Genomic DNA, 14,927 nt, shown 5'->3' with positions numbered 1-14,927 from the left:
ATATATTTCCTATACATGACTGATGTAATATACACATAAGAGAATAAGAAACATATTTTCTTCTTACCATTTTTTTATCATTTTCTTATACTGCATCTATATGTAAAAATATATTTTTGAATATGGTGAAGTCACACTGTTCAACTTATTCTCCTGCATCTATATGTAAAAATATATTTTTGAATATGGTGAAGAATCTATATGTAAAAATATATTTTTGAATATGGTGAAGAGTGTGATATTTTCTTATTTTCGAGTAGTTAGAAATAAATTTTAAGATGTTGACTGTGTTTTTATTTGCTTATAAAAATTTTTATTTTTCTGGAAGCCGTGTGAGGTTGAATACTTGAATGACAATAACATTACACAGATTTTACACATTAAACCGTAAAACAAATGCATCAATGACAACAAAATTATTGGTTAAATTACATCCTCTGCTGTTACATGAAAAGAATAATCTTAGGAAGCAAGATAATTGTATCTTGATCCGGCAAACTACATAGCAATGGCTGTTATTTAGAAGTATTATGGGAAGATTCAAGGATTAAGTTTTGTGAGGGAGTATGTGTTCACACACTTCAGTAGGTTATTATATGAATAAACTCTGCCAGGTGACAAACTTGTTAACACCACGGTTCCTCTATAATGTAGTCTTACTTGGGATTTCTGCCTTTCTGACCAAAGCCCAACTTCACTCAGATCTCCTTCTTTCCAGCAAATGTTCACTGTCACCCCACCACGACCTTTCAATCCTTTCACACAACCATTGGCCCATTTATCGCGTGGCAATGCCGGCAGCAAGTAGAGGTCCTTCATAGTGCTTTGAACAAGCATTTCTGCTATTGCTCCTGAAAAACTGCCACCAAAAAGTGCTTTTTCTCAGCCACAGAATTATCAGTAGCTCACCAAGTTGTTACCAAGAATATGGGTCAACTAAAACATACTACTATGCCTGTGGGTCAACTTAAAGATTTAGAATGTAATGAAGTTTTCACACTCACGGAAATGCTCAGTTATTCTGTTTAAGATGTTACAGAAGAAATTAAGAGCCAGAGTCTAGGATTATAATGTTGATAAGATGCAATGGAATAGATTCAACAAGATATGATAATTGCACAAATGTTTAAAAACAGGGGAAAAACCTTCTTGCATCAGTACGATTTATCAGATAACAGTGAACTCATGAAACAAAAGTTGAAGCCTTAACATGACGTATAGAAATTGAAATTCTACTGAGTTTCTTGGTATTGAAACTCAACTGTTATCCCTTCCTTCCCCAGATATGAGAGAGAATAAATATACAGCCCAAACTTTTTTAAGCGATGAAAGTGAAATTGACAAGATACCTTACAGTCCTTACAAAAATTGAGCCTTACCCAAAGTTAGCATCAATCTGGAAAGGGGGATGTGCTGTGAACAGATTGCTATAAAGTCCTCCTTCGTAATCACTTTCATGGTCAGGGTCTACCAACACAATCAAGTGTTTTATCATACGATATGCATGCTCACTATTCTGAAGATGTGCCCACAATGAAGCTTTCCAAGTTGTCGACCATCCTGGACCATCATCTCCTGTAATACAGAATAAGAATGTTAACAACTACTGTTGAATTGCTGTTTTAGTATTGAAGAAGAAAATTAATACAGATTTACATTATGTACTTATATATATAAGGTTGAAATTAACATACTAATCCATGATTTGGTAGAAGTAAACATAATTCCTGGAGAACCATTATAGTAGTCGACTAAACTAACTAGAGGCCTTAAGACGGTACATAGTTGAAAGTACTCTCTCTAGTCTCAACACACAAAAGCACTTCAGCTATTCATATGCAAAAAAAAACACAGCACCATTAGAGAGTATTTTTTACAAGTTTTTTCAAATGGGATATTAATAAGGTTAAAATTATTCATTTGAACTTTATAAGTACAAAAACTTTTTTTTAATTTCTGTACAACCAGTTTTAATCCGTATTAGTCTTAGAGACTAAAAAGAACTAAAATGATACCTATAGAGACTAAAATGGATTAAAAAGGATATCTATAGTAACTAAACGGAAACATTGTTTAGTATAGAGACTAAAAGTTGTAACTACATGGAAGAAATGAGTAATTAAACCTATTAATAATTATATATGGTTGTTCCAACTTACCTAAGAATATGAAATTTCAACAAAATAAATAAGTTCCATACATATTGCATGGAAAAAATATTATCCCTTGAAAGATTTTAGCTCTTAAAGTTCTCATAAAAGACCTCTTTTAATTAGACTAAATTCCACAGCTTTACAGAGGCCTGGAGTTTTCTCAAGACTAATCGTGTGCCCCGGAAATAGTCCAAACAGATGTGAAACATGTCGATGATGTACATCTGGGTCCTCAAAATCTTCTGCCTGCAAAATAAGTAAGGCGCTATAGTCAACATGGAATTGCTGGCAAACAGTCAAACTTGTTCGTTGCAAATCAGAATAAAATATCCGATGACAAGAACTGGCCAAATGGACATTAAATGGATGGAGGGAAGGAATACAGATCATAAATATAATTGCTTACCCATTCCATAATCGTACCATCTTTAGAAACTTTTGTCGGAGGAAGCTTAGACTGATACTCGGTGACTCTTTTGATGATTGCATCATTATGTCTTCCCAGAACCTGTTTTTCAGATATTTAGTGACCAAGACAATATGAAACTAGTATTGGTTTGAATATTAAGATCATGCTCACCTCAGAAGCAGCAATGATTATAGAGAAAACTTCTTTTATGATTGAAATGTCCATGGTTGATGAGTAGCTCACACTAGCAGGCTTTCGGTCTGGGGCAGTGAACATGTGCTCTGGTGAAGTTGATGGGTTAGTTTGTAATAATCCACCACGGCCTTCAATCAACCAATCCAACAAAAATGATGTACATTCTTCCAACAAAGGGTACGCTTTATTTTTAAGAAAATCCTAATATAAAAAAAAAGAAAATTCAACCATCACTTACCTAGTAATCGATACACACACAAGATACTCACAAAACAGATACAATGTATGAATATAGCATTTACAAATAAAAATATAGCTATATGTGCCATGATAAAATATTAGATTCCCCATCCCTTTGGTATGCGTATCTAATACTCTAATACTAGTCTATATTTATAACCTCGAAGGTATTTTGGTAACAATGGCTGTAAACAAGTGTCATCCTTAAATGAAACTTGAAATCTATAATTAAAGTTTTTGGTTGTGGTTTGAAAATCCATTTGAAAACAGTATGTTGCTCCCTGGAATTATTAATCATCATAGCTGATCAAGGCATTATTTGGATTGATATCAATTTTGAAACTATATTGAGTTCATAAAACATAATAACCAAAAATAGGTCAACTGGTCATATAGAACCCTATCATAACATGAAGATGAATAACATCTTCCAACATTTCAGGTCCAAGACATCATTAAGCCATGAAAATAGACACAGATAATTGCATGCATGAAACAGGCAACTATACAAGTATAGCAGTTCATCATCAATAATTTCAATAACTATCTAAAATTAGTCCCCCTAAAACAACTGGTCGGTCAAACAACTTTTCACAAGATCAGTTTTTAGTTAATACTTTAAATCAAGGATTAGATAATTTTCTGAAAAATCAGAACTTACTTTGTCCATTGTATAAGTATAATGCTCCCATAAATGGACAGAAAGCCAAGCTCCACCCATAGGCCATAAAGCCCAAACAGCCTCACCTCTATCTGCTGATGTTTTACCCCATATGTCAGAAACTTGATGTGCAACCCAACCATTTGTTTCATAGTTCACCTGTATGCAAAAGATCAGAGGACAATAAGGCTAGAGCATATAAAATTCATGACATGGTGTGCAAATGGTAATACGGTAGACTATATGTTCTTGTCTTTTTGCTTTGTTATACAGGATAAAAAGTTACTGATAGCAGAAAGGATGGATCTCTTTCTTAAATATAATGCCAAGAATAATATGAAAGAAAGAGGGAAAATAACAAAATACCTTTGCAGTTTTTTTACCATTGGCTGACAAAGACGAAATGAAATCAAATAAGGGCTCTTGACACTCATGTAGGTTGCTAGAAAGGGCTGGCCAATAATTCATTTGAAGATTAATGTTCAAGTGAGGAGCCCCACTGGATGACGTACAAAAGGAGAAAAATTACAAACTTTAAGAAATTCGTCATGAAATTACTTCTACATATTATATTTAATACTCAATATCCATGTGAAAACTCTAAGCCGCCTTATAAACAAGAAACTGCAGTATACAATTTATTTTTTATTGCTAGAAGAGAGATGAAAAGAGAAGGGAAGACATACTCCCATGCAGGCTCAACATCTTTGTTCCAGATACCCTGTAGGTTTGCCACCTGAGTTCCAGGACGTGAACAAGAGATTAGCAGATATCGACCATATTGAAACAAAAGCTCAACAAAGGAAGGATCCTCGTCAGTTTGAAAAGATTTGACTCTTGCTGAAGTTGGAATTGTGTCAGTTTCCTTTTGAGAGATGTTTGTTTGGGAGGAAACCGATTGCCTTTTGTAAAAAACAGATTTTCCTAAAGTCTTGGAGCTTTTAGAGAGTTGCAATGAGACGCGATGAAATAGATTTTGATAGTCATTCAAGTGTCGTGCATAAAGATCATCATATGAAAATTTTTTCACAGACTTCATTTTACTAAGGGACTCAGAAGTAGGGTCCTTCTTAGAGTCTTCAGGCATAGTAAATGGGCCATCAAAGGAAGAAGAAGCTGTCAAAAGCAAAACAGCCCAATCTGAACCTTCAACTTTTAGCTTCCTTTCATCCAAAACTTGTATAACCCCGTTACCAATCCGCATATCAAAAACTGCAGAAAACTGAATTCCCTTTGGATTGTCAATTGAATTCACTCTTGGTTGAATCCTACTACCCGGACATCTCCCTTCGATTATTATCTGATTTTGGCCACTTACCCTTGAATCGTGATGCATTTTGCTATCAAAATACACTGTAAATGATAATGAGCCGGGTTTGCTTGCAGACAACCTTGTTACTATTACTTGGTCTGGATTAGAAACAAAATGTTCTCTCGTAAATTCTACATCACCCACAGAGTATTTTATTTTAGCCCTTGCAGTATCCAAATCCAGCTCCCTGTGATATGACTCCTTCGAGTATTTAAGATGAGAATCATGAAACTCTATCTTGATATCACCGAGAAGTTGGTATACCTTCATAGTAAGAAATAACAGTTAGGAAAATGAGTGTCATATGATTGTATAAAGCTTCCTTCTCATGCACCAATCCATATCCCAAATGAGAGCACCAATAAGCACACATTTAAAAGGGGGGCCTGGGGGCATGAATACTAGTTGAATAATAAAATTATGAGATTTGTATGGTAGAAAAGTAGCACCTAATCAGATTCCTCTGTTTATATATCATATTGCTGGATGTCAACCCCAAACATCAGTTTAGCAAATAGTATAGTTCCTCAAAACTTAGAGAAAGGATGGTTATATGAATTGTGATATATTACATACATTGGAAGGCTCTCCTGACAACTTGACAGCTGCTGCTGTAGCTTCAGGGAATTTTCTATCATCAACAAGCTTTCTGACTTCAGCCAGTGCTTGTGGAGCACTTTTGTTGGTGTAGTCTCCAGGGATCCCAGTCCAAAGTGTGTCCTCTACAAGAAAATTTAAATCTTCACATTAGAATGCTTAACGAAAGAGAAACACATAGTAGATTGGTTTCACCTTGCATAAAATAGTAAACCATGACCATGTCCTTGACATTCATCACAATTATATAACTTCACAAATAGAAATGCCAATAGTGTCACCCATTAGACAAAAAAAAAACTTTCAGAGCGAAAATTTCTCCTAGATCTTTATCGAATAAACTTTTCCATGAATACTTATAGATGAAGAAAATAAGAAGAAGAAAACTAAGTTCCTCTGATAAGCTAATTTTAGTTTACGCCTAATTAAAACTTCTAGAAATCCAATGAGAAAGTTTTTATAAATTAACTTATTGATAGCTAGTTTGAGCTCATGGAAGAAGCTTAATTCGCTTTTCTTTATTACTTTTTATTCTTACAAGTCTCTAACAAAAAAAATCATCAAAACAAAAGAACCTTAGTAAAACCACACCAGAAAAACAAGCCTTTCTAGGTGGAGAGTAAACCCCACACTAGAATGCCATACTTCTAATCGGGACTCAAGTCCCATACGTACAATTGGATCCCAACAAAGATCTTGAAGAAATTAAGGACAATATGTAGGTGTGTTGTGTTGTTCTCATCATCAATCACAAACTGAGTGAATTTTAAGAATGCAACTTACAGAGGGTCAGTTAGTGACAAAGGGTATAAAAAATGCTTAACTTTGACTAAGGGGGAATGAAACATATACTTCATAACGCTTTATGACAAGCATATAAGAAAAACATCACTTTCATTGGCCTTTGGATCGAAGTAACAGCAATTAAAGCTGAAAGCTTTTGAGATTAGAGTTTGAAAGCAAGAATACCATTGAGCTGGAGAAGTTCGGAGGGTACGCCACCCCAAACCATGGCACCGAGACGGCCATTGCCAATGGGGATGGCATCTGTCCAGTGCGTTGCAGGCCCTGCGAAAGTAACCTTCAAGGGCCTTGGAGGAGACTCATCATCCCCTGCATTGCTTGAACTTGGCTTCCACCAGCTACTCTGTGGGGTGTTGCGCACCGTAACCCCTTCTCCCTCTTGCATTGCCCAGCATAGTGAGCAAGAGAAGACAAAGTAAAGAAGAGGTCGGTGCAGAAGAAGCTCATCACTGTGCCTCATAGTTGTTGTTATCTCTACTCTCGGTGCATCTCATTAGACTCAGTTTCCACATACTATTTTATACCACAAATTATTGTGCCTTCTCAGTTACTTCTTCTGCTTTCTCACTATTTTAAACATTATAATCACAGAATGCTGCATATGTCTAGGAACTAAAATTACTAATTTTATTTATATTTTCATATCTATTATCATAATATTACGCGTTTTGTGGACTAATAAAAGTTTTGTTTTTTATTATATAGATCATTAGAATAATGTAATTTAATAAATAATATTATGTTTTTCTAAGTATTATATTATTTATTAATATAAATAAGGAATTTTGTCCGAAGACTTATAATTTAATTCAAAAAATATCTCATGATATTAAATTATATTATATATATATATATATATTAGATAGACGTAAAAATTATGACATTTTATAGCATATAAGTGAGTGTAAATTTCATCTTTAAAGTCAAAGGTTAAGTTAGACTTAAAATTCATTTTTTAATATGTTATCAGAATTATTTATGAGGTCACTTATTATCGGAGTCGTTATAAAGAGTCGTTATAGAACTATTCATAAATATATAATATCAGGTTTAGGGTTTAGGATTTAGGATTTAGGGTTAGTGTTATTTTCGACTTTGTTAAGTTTATTAGATCCCATTATTGAGTCACTATCACACCATTCATAAATATTATTAAAGATAAAAAAAAAATTATAGCTTCTTTCTTTTATTGATGTGTTTTATTAAAAGATTATTCATAATTAAAAATATACAATGTGGAATTCCCTTTTCATTACTTTTTTTTCATATTTAAAATATAATTTATTTCCTTTAATTGCTTTGTTTCATAATTCATGTTACACGAATTGCTAATAATGTGACATGAAACGATAAAGCAAGTAATCAGAATTAGCTGTGAATGAAGAGAAGTAACAGAGACTGCTTTAAATTGGACACGCGTTTGCAGGCCCACACAGACGCTGTTTTTCTTAGGAACCCACCCGACAATGCAACTACCCAACATACCAAATCTTACTAATAACTTATATTTTATATGAAATGTTTTTATTTAATAAATTAATAGTTTATAAAAAAATAAAGTACTAGTCTTATAAAAGGATTAAAACAACTAGAGAAAACAGTATTTTGAATTTTAAATTTTAAATTTAATAACAGGAATAATGATAAGTGATTTACCTCCAACTTTTTAGAGTCCAACACAGGGACTAAAGTGCATAATAAAAAATTAGTTAGTTTGATACACTGGTTATAATATGACATCAACCTCGAAAAATGGTGTTTTTGGGTAAAAAAATTGGAAATATGTTGCATGTGATGTGATTGTGGTGAGAGGTGTGGAGAGGGATGACAGCTATCCAATGTTCACTCTCGTGTCTTTTTTAGAGATACTTCATCACATGTTCTTAAGATAATGTCAAGTGTTTTCTTATTGTTTAAGAATTTTGAATGTAAAATTAAATAAATTATTTTCAAAACACTTATCACTTTATGTAAAATGTATTTCATATAATTGATTGAAAAAATACTGAATAATTTTGTCTATAATGAATTCACAAAATAATTTATTTCTTACAGACAGACTAAGATATATAATTCAATACTTTTTATGCCTGAGTAATTTTCATTTTGTAAATGTTTGTCCGTATTATAAATTCTAAAAGGAAAAAAGAATATGTGTATACAAATTACTGAAAAGTTTTGCATTAGCAATATGTGAATTTGTCAAATCATTTAACAACGTAACATTCCAATTTTAAATATAATGAATTTCTTTTTTCATCACTGAAACTTTTAATTTATATGATTCCGAAATACTCAAAATAAATACTAGTAGAGTCTCATAAAAAACTATATTTTTACAAAAATATCAAAACAAAATTGATATTGACTTGTTCGGTGAAAGTTGTAGAGGTATTCTAATTAAGCTCCTATGTAATAATGTGAATTTATAATTTTCAAATCAATTTCTTTTAAAATCAAACCATCAATACTCATAAATCTTTATACTTCAAATTATTCATAATACAATTTGAACAACTCATTCAATTATCTTTTCAAAAATTAATAGTTATTTACATTCATTCTCAATTAACACACTCATTTACTCAAAACAACCCTACAAGAAAACTTAAAATTGATAACCACATTATCTTCACATCCATATTTTATAACTATCTCATAACTTATGGTTCTATTGAAAAATAAAAATAGTTTCCTTTATCGAAATAGAAGTAAAAATACTCACAAATAATTTCAACTCATAAATAAAATAAGGACAATTTAACTTTCACCCAAAGTCCATCATCCAAATATATCACTGGAACTCTTCAATCTCTAGATATTAAATACAAAAGAATCTAATAAGTTAAACATAAAAACTTAAAACTAAATAAATAAATAAAACACAATTGAACTTACTATAATAAAAAAATCTAAAATGAAGGGTAATTATATTAAAATAAAAAATAACAACCAATTTTGTATTTATATATAATTTTTTCACTTTAATAATAAAATATTAAAGTGTCGTTTTAATTATACCACTTTTATATTTTTTTTTTTAATTACAAATAAAGTTAGTATTGTTTATATAATATTTTTTAAAATGTAATATTAAATTTTTTCCAGCTATATTATTTATTTTATTACACAATCTTTATTTTTTTATTTTTTTTGCCTTCATGAATGTGCAAGACACGAATATTTAGAAGTAACTTCTAATATAGGCAAAGATAAAAAAAAAAAAAAAGGGCCTAGACCAAGGTCAACATAAATTAATTGTCATGTACTGTATAAAATTTAGGTTTAACAATGATCTTGAATTAACGTGCAGGTGGAATCGATTGTGGGAGCATTAATGTAATAATGGAAATTATAATTAGTAATAATCATTCATAATTAAAGGTCTTAACCGGGGTAGGTTTAATTATGGGTAATGGATAAGGTATTAATCTTATAAAAAAAAACATGGAACATTTAATAATGTATTTCAACGAGAGAGTATCTTAAGTAATTTTTGTATTTTAAAAAAATAAAAAATAATATATATATATATATATATATTTCTATATTTATGTATACAGTTATTTTAATCTTTGACTTTTGTTCCTTGGATATCTTTATTATCATACAAATATATACATTGCTTTTGATTTATTTAAATATAATTAAATAAATCGATATAAATATGAATAAAAGAAACTATTTCAACATATTTAAAAAAATTTAACATAATCTCATATTATATGGACATCTTAATTATTTTAAAAATATAATTTTATAATTCTTAAAATTGATTAAATGTTGTATTCAATTTCTCGGTATATAAATTTTGTTCAACTAACAACATCACAATACCTCATGTGAACTTAATCACCCATATAAAAAAAATCTAACAATAAGTATTAAAAGCCATTAACTCTTAAATTTAGACATTAAATGTTAATTCGTTTTAATAATTTAAAAATAATACATGAAAACTAATTATTTTATAGTTATATTATAAAGTTAAAATGTATAAATAAAATTAAATAATTATTATAAACTTAATTACTCATATACCACTAGTTTACTCACTTTCAATTATTTTTTAAGAAATTATTTTCTTAGGTTTATAGGGGACGTCATTTTGGGTTGGTGGATCTGAAAAACTACAAATTTAGCTTGAATGAATATGTGATCAGTGGATAAGATATTCTCTCACAATAAAAAAGATTTAAGTTTTAAACTCGATTTGGCCCAAATCCTTAATTGATTTAGATTGTCTATAGTACTTTTGGTTTTTTTACAACTCTAATAAAACAATATTAATGAATTAAAATTGGTAAAAAAACATCAGTAAAAAAACTAACTAAAAAAGTTATTAAGAGACTAAAACTAACTAGCAAAATATTAAGAGACGATATAAACTTTTATGAAAATATAATAAACTAAAAGAAAATATTCCAAAAAGAATTATAGCTAGTTTTTGTGTTCATGAGATTGAAATAAGATGATTATCATATTATTATTATTTAATAATATCTTCTAAGTATACATATAAATATTAAGAGAACTTTAAGTTTAATTTAATTTTATAAAATTGATTTATAAGATAAATTTTAATTTATTTTTTTTTATCAGCATTTTATGATTGATGTGGTGATTTCCGACACTTTCTAACGCCAAGACTCACAAACTCATATATGAATGAATGATTGAAAGTGATATGTTTAATCAAATAAATTTTTCATAGGCTTTAAATGATTTCGATATCATAATAATAAAAAATAAACTTTAAATATAACTTAACTTTATAAAAAAAGTTTTTTTTTATCTTTTATATTACTTACAACTATCCCTGTAAAAATTAAAATAAATAGTTTTAGGATTCAAGTATTAAACATAAAGATTGTACAAGTATATAGATAAAAAGTAATTAAAACCAAGTTATAATATAAAAAATGGGATTGCATTTAATTTATTTTATTTATATACCTAGGTGAAGCCCCGACCAAATTGCAACGGGAAAATATAGAAATTAAATTTCCAAATAAAATGTTCATCATTTATACATGTTATCATATTTTATCGATGTTGAAGAAGATGTATTAAAATTCAATATAAGAGATAGATTTAAAAAAAAAGAAACAAGTTTAGTGAAAAACATTTAAAAGTTTATTAGTATATCAACATTAAACTTTATTTTTCTTACATTGTAGTTGTATACGGAAGTATAAAAAGACAGATAAAACATCTGTTAGAAATACATATAGAACTTAAGCACAACCAACACACTAATTTCAAAGCTAATTGTACAGAAACTTCTCAGCAGCTAAGTTGTTTTCCCAGGAATAAGAGGCAAGTCAACTTCATCACACCACTCAATATACCTAGTTTCAAAATAAGAAGCCTGTGTTTGGTTCGGCAAATAAGTAAGCCAAAACTCGCCGCCAATTCTCCACTTCAACACACTCCCTTCCATCTCTTTGCTCAGCCTCCACCCAACTTCTTCTCCATATTCATCGCCGCCGATAACCACCGCTCCGCTTTTAGTAAACGCTCTATTTCCCCTCACATATCGCCCTCTCAGTCCATTAACATGCGCATCACCCGTTTCACTTGTGCCCTTCCACGCCCCCACTTCCACACCCGTACCACTATCATGCAAAACCACGTCGAATATGGCTGCGTTGCCTTCCGCCTCTTGGTCCATTCTCCAACTCCTACTCCGCGTCCTCCTCGACGACCTCGCCGACGCTACCACGTTAGAGCCCTGCGACTTCTCCAAACTACCTTTCACAACCTTCTGGACTTCCACTTCGCTCTCTTTGTTCTCCGTCGACCGCCCCAGGCTCAGCCCAGCACAGTAAGTAGCTCCGATCTCCGGGCCAACCCACACCCGGACCCGCGACGGAAAGTGCTTCTCCTCGACGAAATCCACCTCGTCGTTCTGGTTGAAACCTAACCTCGCCACCTGGAGGCGTATGTTGTCCACACGTGCACGAACGTGGATGAACCCGTCGCGGAATCCAACGCTGTACTCTATCTGCACGTGTGCCTCAAGTTGGTGGTGCGCCAGAGCGTAACGGAGAATTGACTCCTTGGCGTCGATGCCGCAGAATTGACTTTTTTTAGCGTTGCTTCGCGCTAGTTTCATGCTCATCACCGGGGAGTAACCCTTCAGAATCCAGAGACCGTGAGCCTCCGTCGCGTAGGAGAATCTGGGAGAAGGCAAAAGCGTTTTTAAACCTAGCCCGGTGCTCAGTTCTTTTATCATGTGAAGTTTTGTTATGATGTAACCGAGGGTGCGCATGAAGCAAAGTTCGGTGTCGACGCCGACGGTGATGAAGAAGGTGCGGAGGATGGAGGCGAGTTTGGACGAGGCCGTTTCGAGGGTGGGAGTGAGGAGGGAGTGGAAGTAGAGGGAGCCGGCTTCCGGGGGCGCGTGGAAGGCGCAGAGCCAGAAGAGGCGCATGGTGAAGACGAGGTTGAAGAAGGTGGAGAGGGACTCCGGTGTGTGGGAGTCCATGATCCATGCGATGGGGTCGGGCTTGAGTTTCTGGAGCTGGGAGCGGGGGCAGGTGCTATCGTGCGCATTGGGTGAGTGGGATATGATTTCTTGGAGCAGTTGGAGGAGGAGAGGGAGGAAGGGGTTTTGTGATGAAAGGTGGCACTTTTCGGAGACCCAGAGAGGCTTGTGGGCGTTGTGTGGGTGAAAGCCTTGCAAGCATACGGTGAAGGTGACCACCGCTTCTGAGTCAGAGCCGGAGGTTCTCTCAGCTTTCAGGTGGATGGAACGAGCTGAGTTGTCCTTCTCTTCACTCGCCAGTTCGAAGACGAGTGGCGAGTCAGACTCGGTCCACTCCACCGAGTTGGGGAGCTCGCATATCCAGGACCAAATATCCATGGTGTTTGGTTGTGGAGTGTATGGGGAAAGCTTAGGTTATGTGAAGAGGGTGAACGGGGTTTTAAGGAGCGAACGAATGATAACGGAGTTGCCAACTTGGAAGCAGTTTGAGCCACGCAGGGATGAGGAACTGGTGGTTGTAAGGGTCGCTTTGTGTCGTATTTGAGGTTTAGTTTGGATTCATTAATGGCGCCACTTTGATTTCATTTTCTCTGTCTTCATCTTCTGCTACTTCTATGGCTGTAGAATTCAGTTCAAATTCTTCATGGCCATGTGATAACTGCATACGTAGACTCATGTTTTGTCACGGTTACATTATGGGGTCTTGCGCCTTACACGTGTGCCCCAGTCAAGTTTCTTTATCAATCAGACAAATCAATATATAAAACAAGTTATTTTTTATTGTCTTTTCTACAACCCTCCAGTCATCTTAGTAAGCATTTTAATAATGAAAAAAAAATTAAAAACATAAACAAATTTTAATTATTTTTTCTTCCATTTTTTTCATCTTTGTAATGCTTATATCACTACAAGAAAATCATGAAATAGAAATTCATTTTTTACCGGTATGGGCGAGGCCGAGACCTTAGAAGACTTGGCCGAAACGACTAAGAGGCCATGAGAAGACTTGGCCAAAAGGCCGAGAGACCGAGACCTTAGAAGACTTGGCCGAGAGGCCGAGACCTTAAAAGACTTGGTCGAAAGGCCGAAACCTTATAAGACTTGGCCGAGACCTTATATGACTCGACCAAGGCCAGTGGAATTTGGCCGATGGCCGACCCACACCATGGGAACTTGGCCGACGGCTGATCCCTACTACAGCTAACGCTCAAACCAAGATCAGTGAAGTTAATCTATCATCAAGAATTAGGTAATGCAACCCTAAGCGGGCCCAACAAGGTAGGCCCATTAGAATAATATAAATAGCACGCATTCCAAGGAGTAAGGTATGTCATTTATTACCGTTCACCTACCTAAGAGCTGACCACCCGCTTTATTGACTTGAGCGTCGGAGTGTCTTCGTAGGTACCCCCACCATCCGGTGATTCGCCCGACGACCGAGTGCCGAGTACCGAAGGATAAGCAAGAAGACGAGAAGAATCACAGTTCATCACCCAGTCACCTGCCCGACCGAAGGAAGGAGAAGAAGACTTCAATAGTTCTGTAAGTCACATCTCCCTAGTAGGAACAATTTTTAAAGACCAAAATAATTAGTTGTAATGGTAACTAAATTAGAGATATTTTAGAAACTACAAAAAATTGGTTTCTAAATTAGTTTCTATTATTGTTAAATAGTTAATTAGCAACTAAGGTTTTAGAGACCAAATTTATAAACTAAATAATCAGTAGTTGAAACATTGATTACTAATTAGATACTAATTTAAAAATAATTTAACAATAATAAAAACTAATTTATAAACCAATTTTTTTAGTTTCTAAAATTATCCAAATCATCCAATTTTTTAATAAAATTGTGTTTGAAATAAGTTTACAATTTTTAAACCTAATGAATATGAGCTATAACCTGACCACATAATATATATGATAAAAATTGTACTTTTCTAATAATTTTATAATGACTTTTTATTTTTTTTATCATTTATTTATGAAGTATGGCCATTTTATTATAATTATTAAAAAAAATACTTTAAGAGATTTCTTTAAATAAATGATTATTTTTTAAAATG

At 33.2% G+C, this 14,927-nt stretch overlaps 2 protein-coding genes across 2 annotated transcripts; both read right to left on the bottom strand.

Annotated features, from left to right (window-relative positions):
* Window positions 1-351: 351 nt before the first annotated feature.
* FUC95A (1,2-alpha-L-fucosidase) lies at window positions 352-6,775 on the bottom strand. The gene is made up of 10 exons (XM_068634229.2): window positions 6,537-6,775; window positions 5,547-5,692; window positions 4,345-5,234; window positions 4,025-4,157; window positions 3,659-3,817; window positions 2,734-2,958; window positions 2,560-2,661; window positions 2,264-2,399; window positions 1,380-1,575; window positions 352-859 (listed from the first exon to the last, which is right to left on the bottom strand). The coding sequence occupies exons 1-10, from the start codon at window positions 6,754-6,756 to the stop codon at window positions 541-543; spliced, it is 2,526 nt and encodes an 841-aa protein (XP_068490330.2). The 5' UTR covers window positions 6,757-6,775; the 3' UTR covers window positions 352-540.
* Window positions 6,776-11,484: 4,709 nt separating this feature from the next.
* On the bottom strand, window positions 11,485-13,541 carry LOC137827815 (uncharacterized). Its single transcript, XM_068634155.2, has one exon. The coding sequence runs from the start codon at window positions 13,237-13,239 to the stop codon at window positions 11,665-11,667; it is 1,575 nt and encodes a 524-aa protein (XP_068490256.1). The 5' UTR covers window positions 13,240-13,541; the 3' UTR covers window positions 11,485-11,664.
* Between the last annotated feature and the right edge of the window lie 1,386 nt (window positions 13,542-14,927).

Source organism: Phaseolus vulgaris, chromosome 7, assembly GCF_051622355.1.
Source record: "Phaseolus vulgaris cultivar YP4 chromosome 7, ASM5162235v1, whole genome shotgun sequence".
Classification (NCBI taxonomy): Eukaryota; Viridiplantae; Streptophyta; class Magnoliopsida; order Fabales; family Fabaceae; genus Phaseolus; species Phaseolus vulgaris.
This window is presented reverse-complemented; position numbering and strand designations above follow the sequence as displayed.

Excerpts from the sequence above, each read along its gene's own strand:
- FUC95A (XM_068634229.2), bottom strand. The coding sequence starts at position 6,756 with ATGCAAGAGGGAGAAGGGGTTACGGTGCGCAACACCCCACAGAGTAGC. Across the intron at positions 3,818-4,024 it reads ATGGTAAAAAAACTGCAAAG|GTGAACTATGAAACAAATGG; the intron begins GTATTTTGTTAT and ends TTTTGCATACAG. Across the intron at positions 2,662-2,733 it reads TAATCATTGCTGCTTCTGAG|GTTCTGGGAAGACATAATGA; the intron begins GTGAGCATGATC and ends TCTGAAAAACAG.
- LOC137827815 (XM_068634155.2), bottom strand. The coding sequence starts at position 13,239 with ATGGATATTTGGTCCTGGATATGCGAGCTCCCCAACTCGGTGGAGTGG.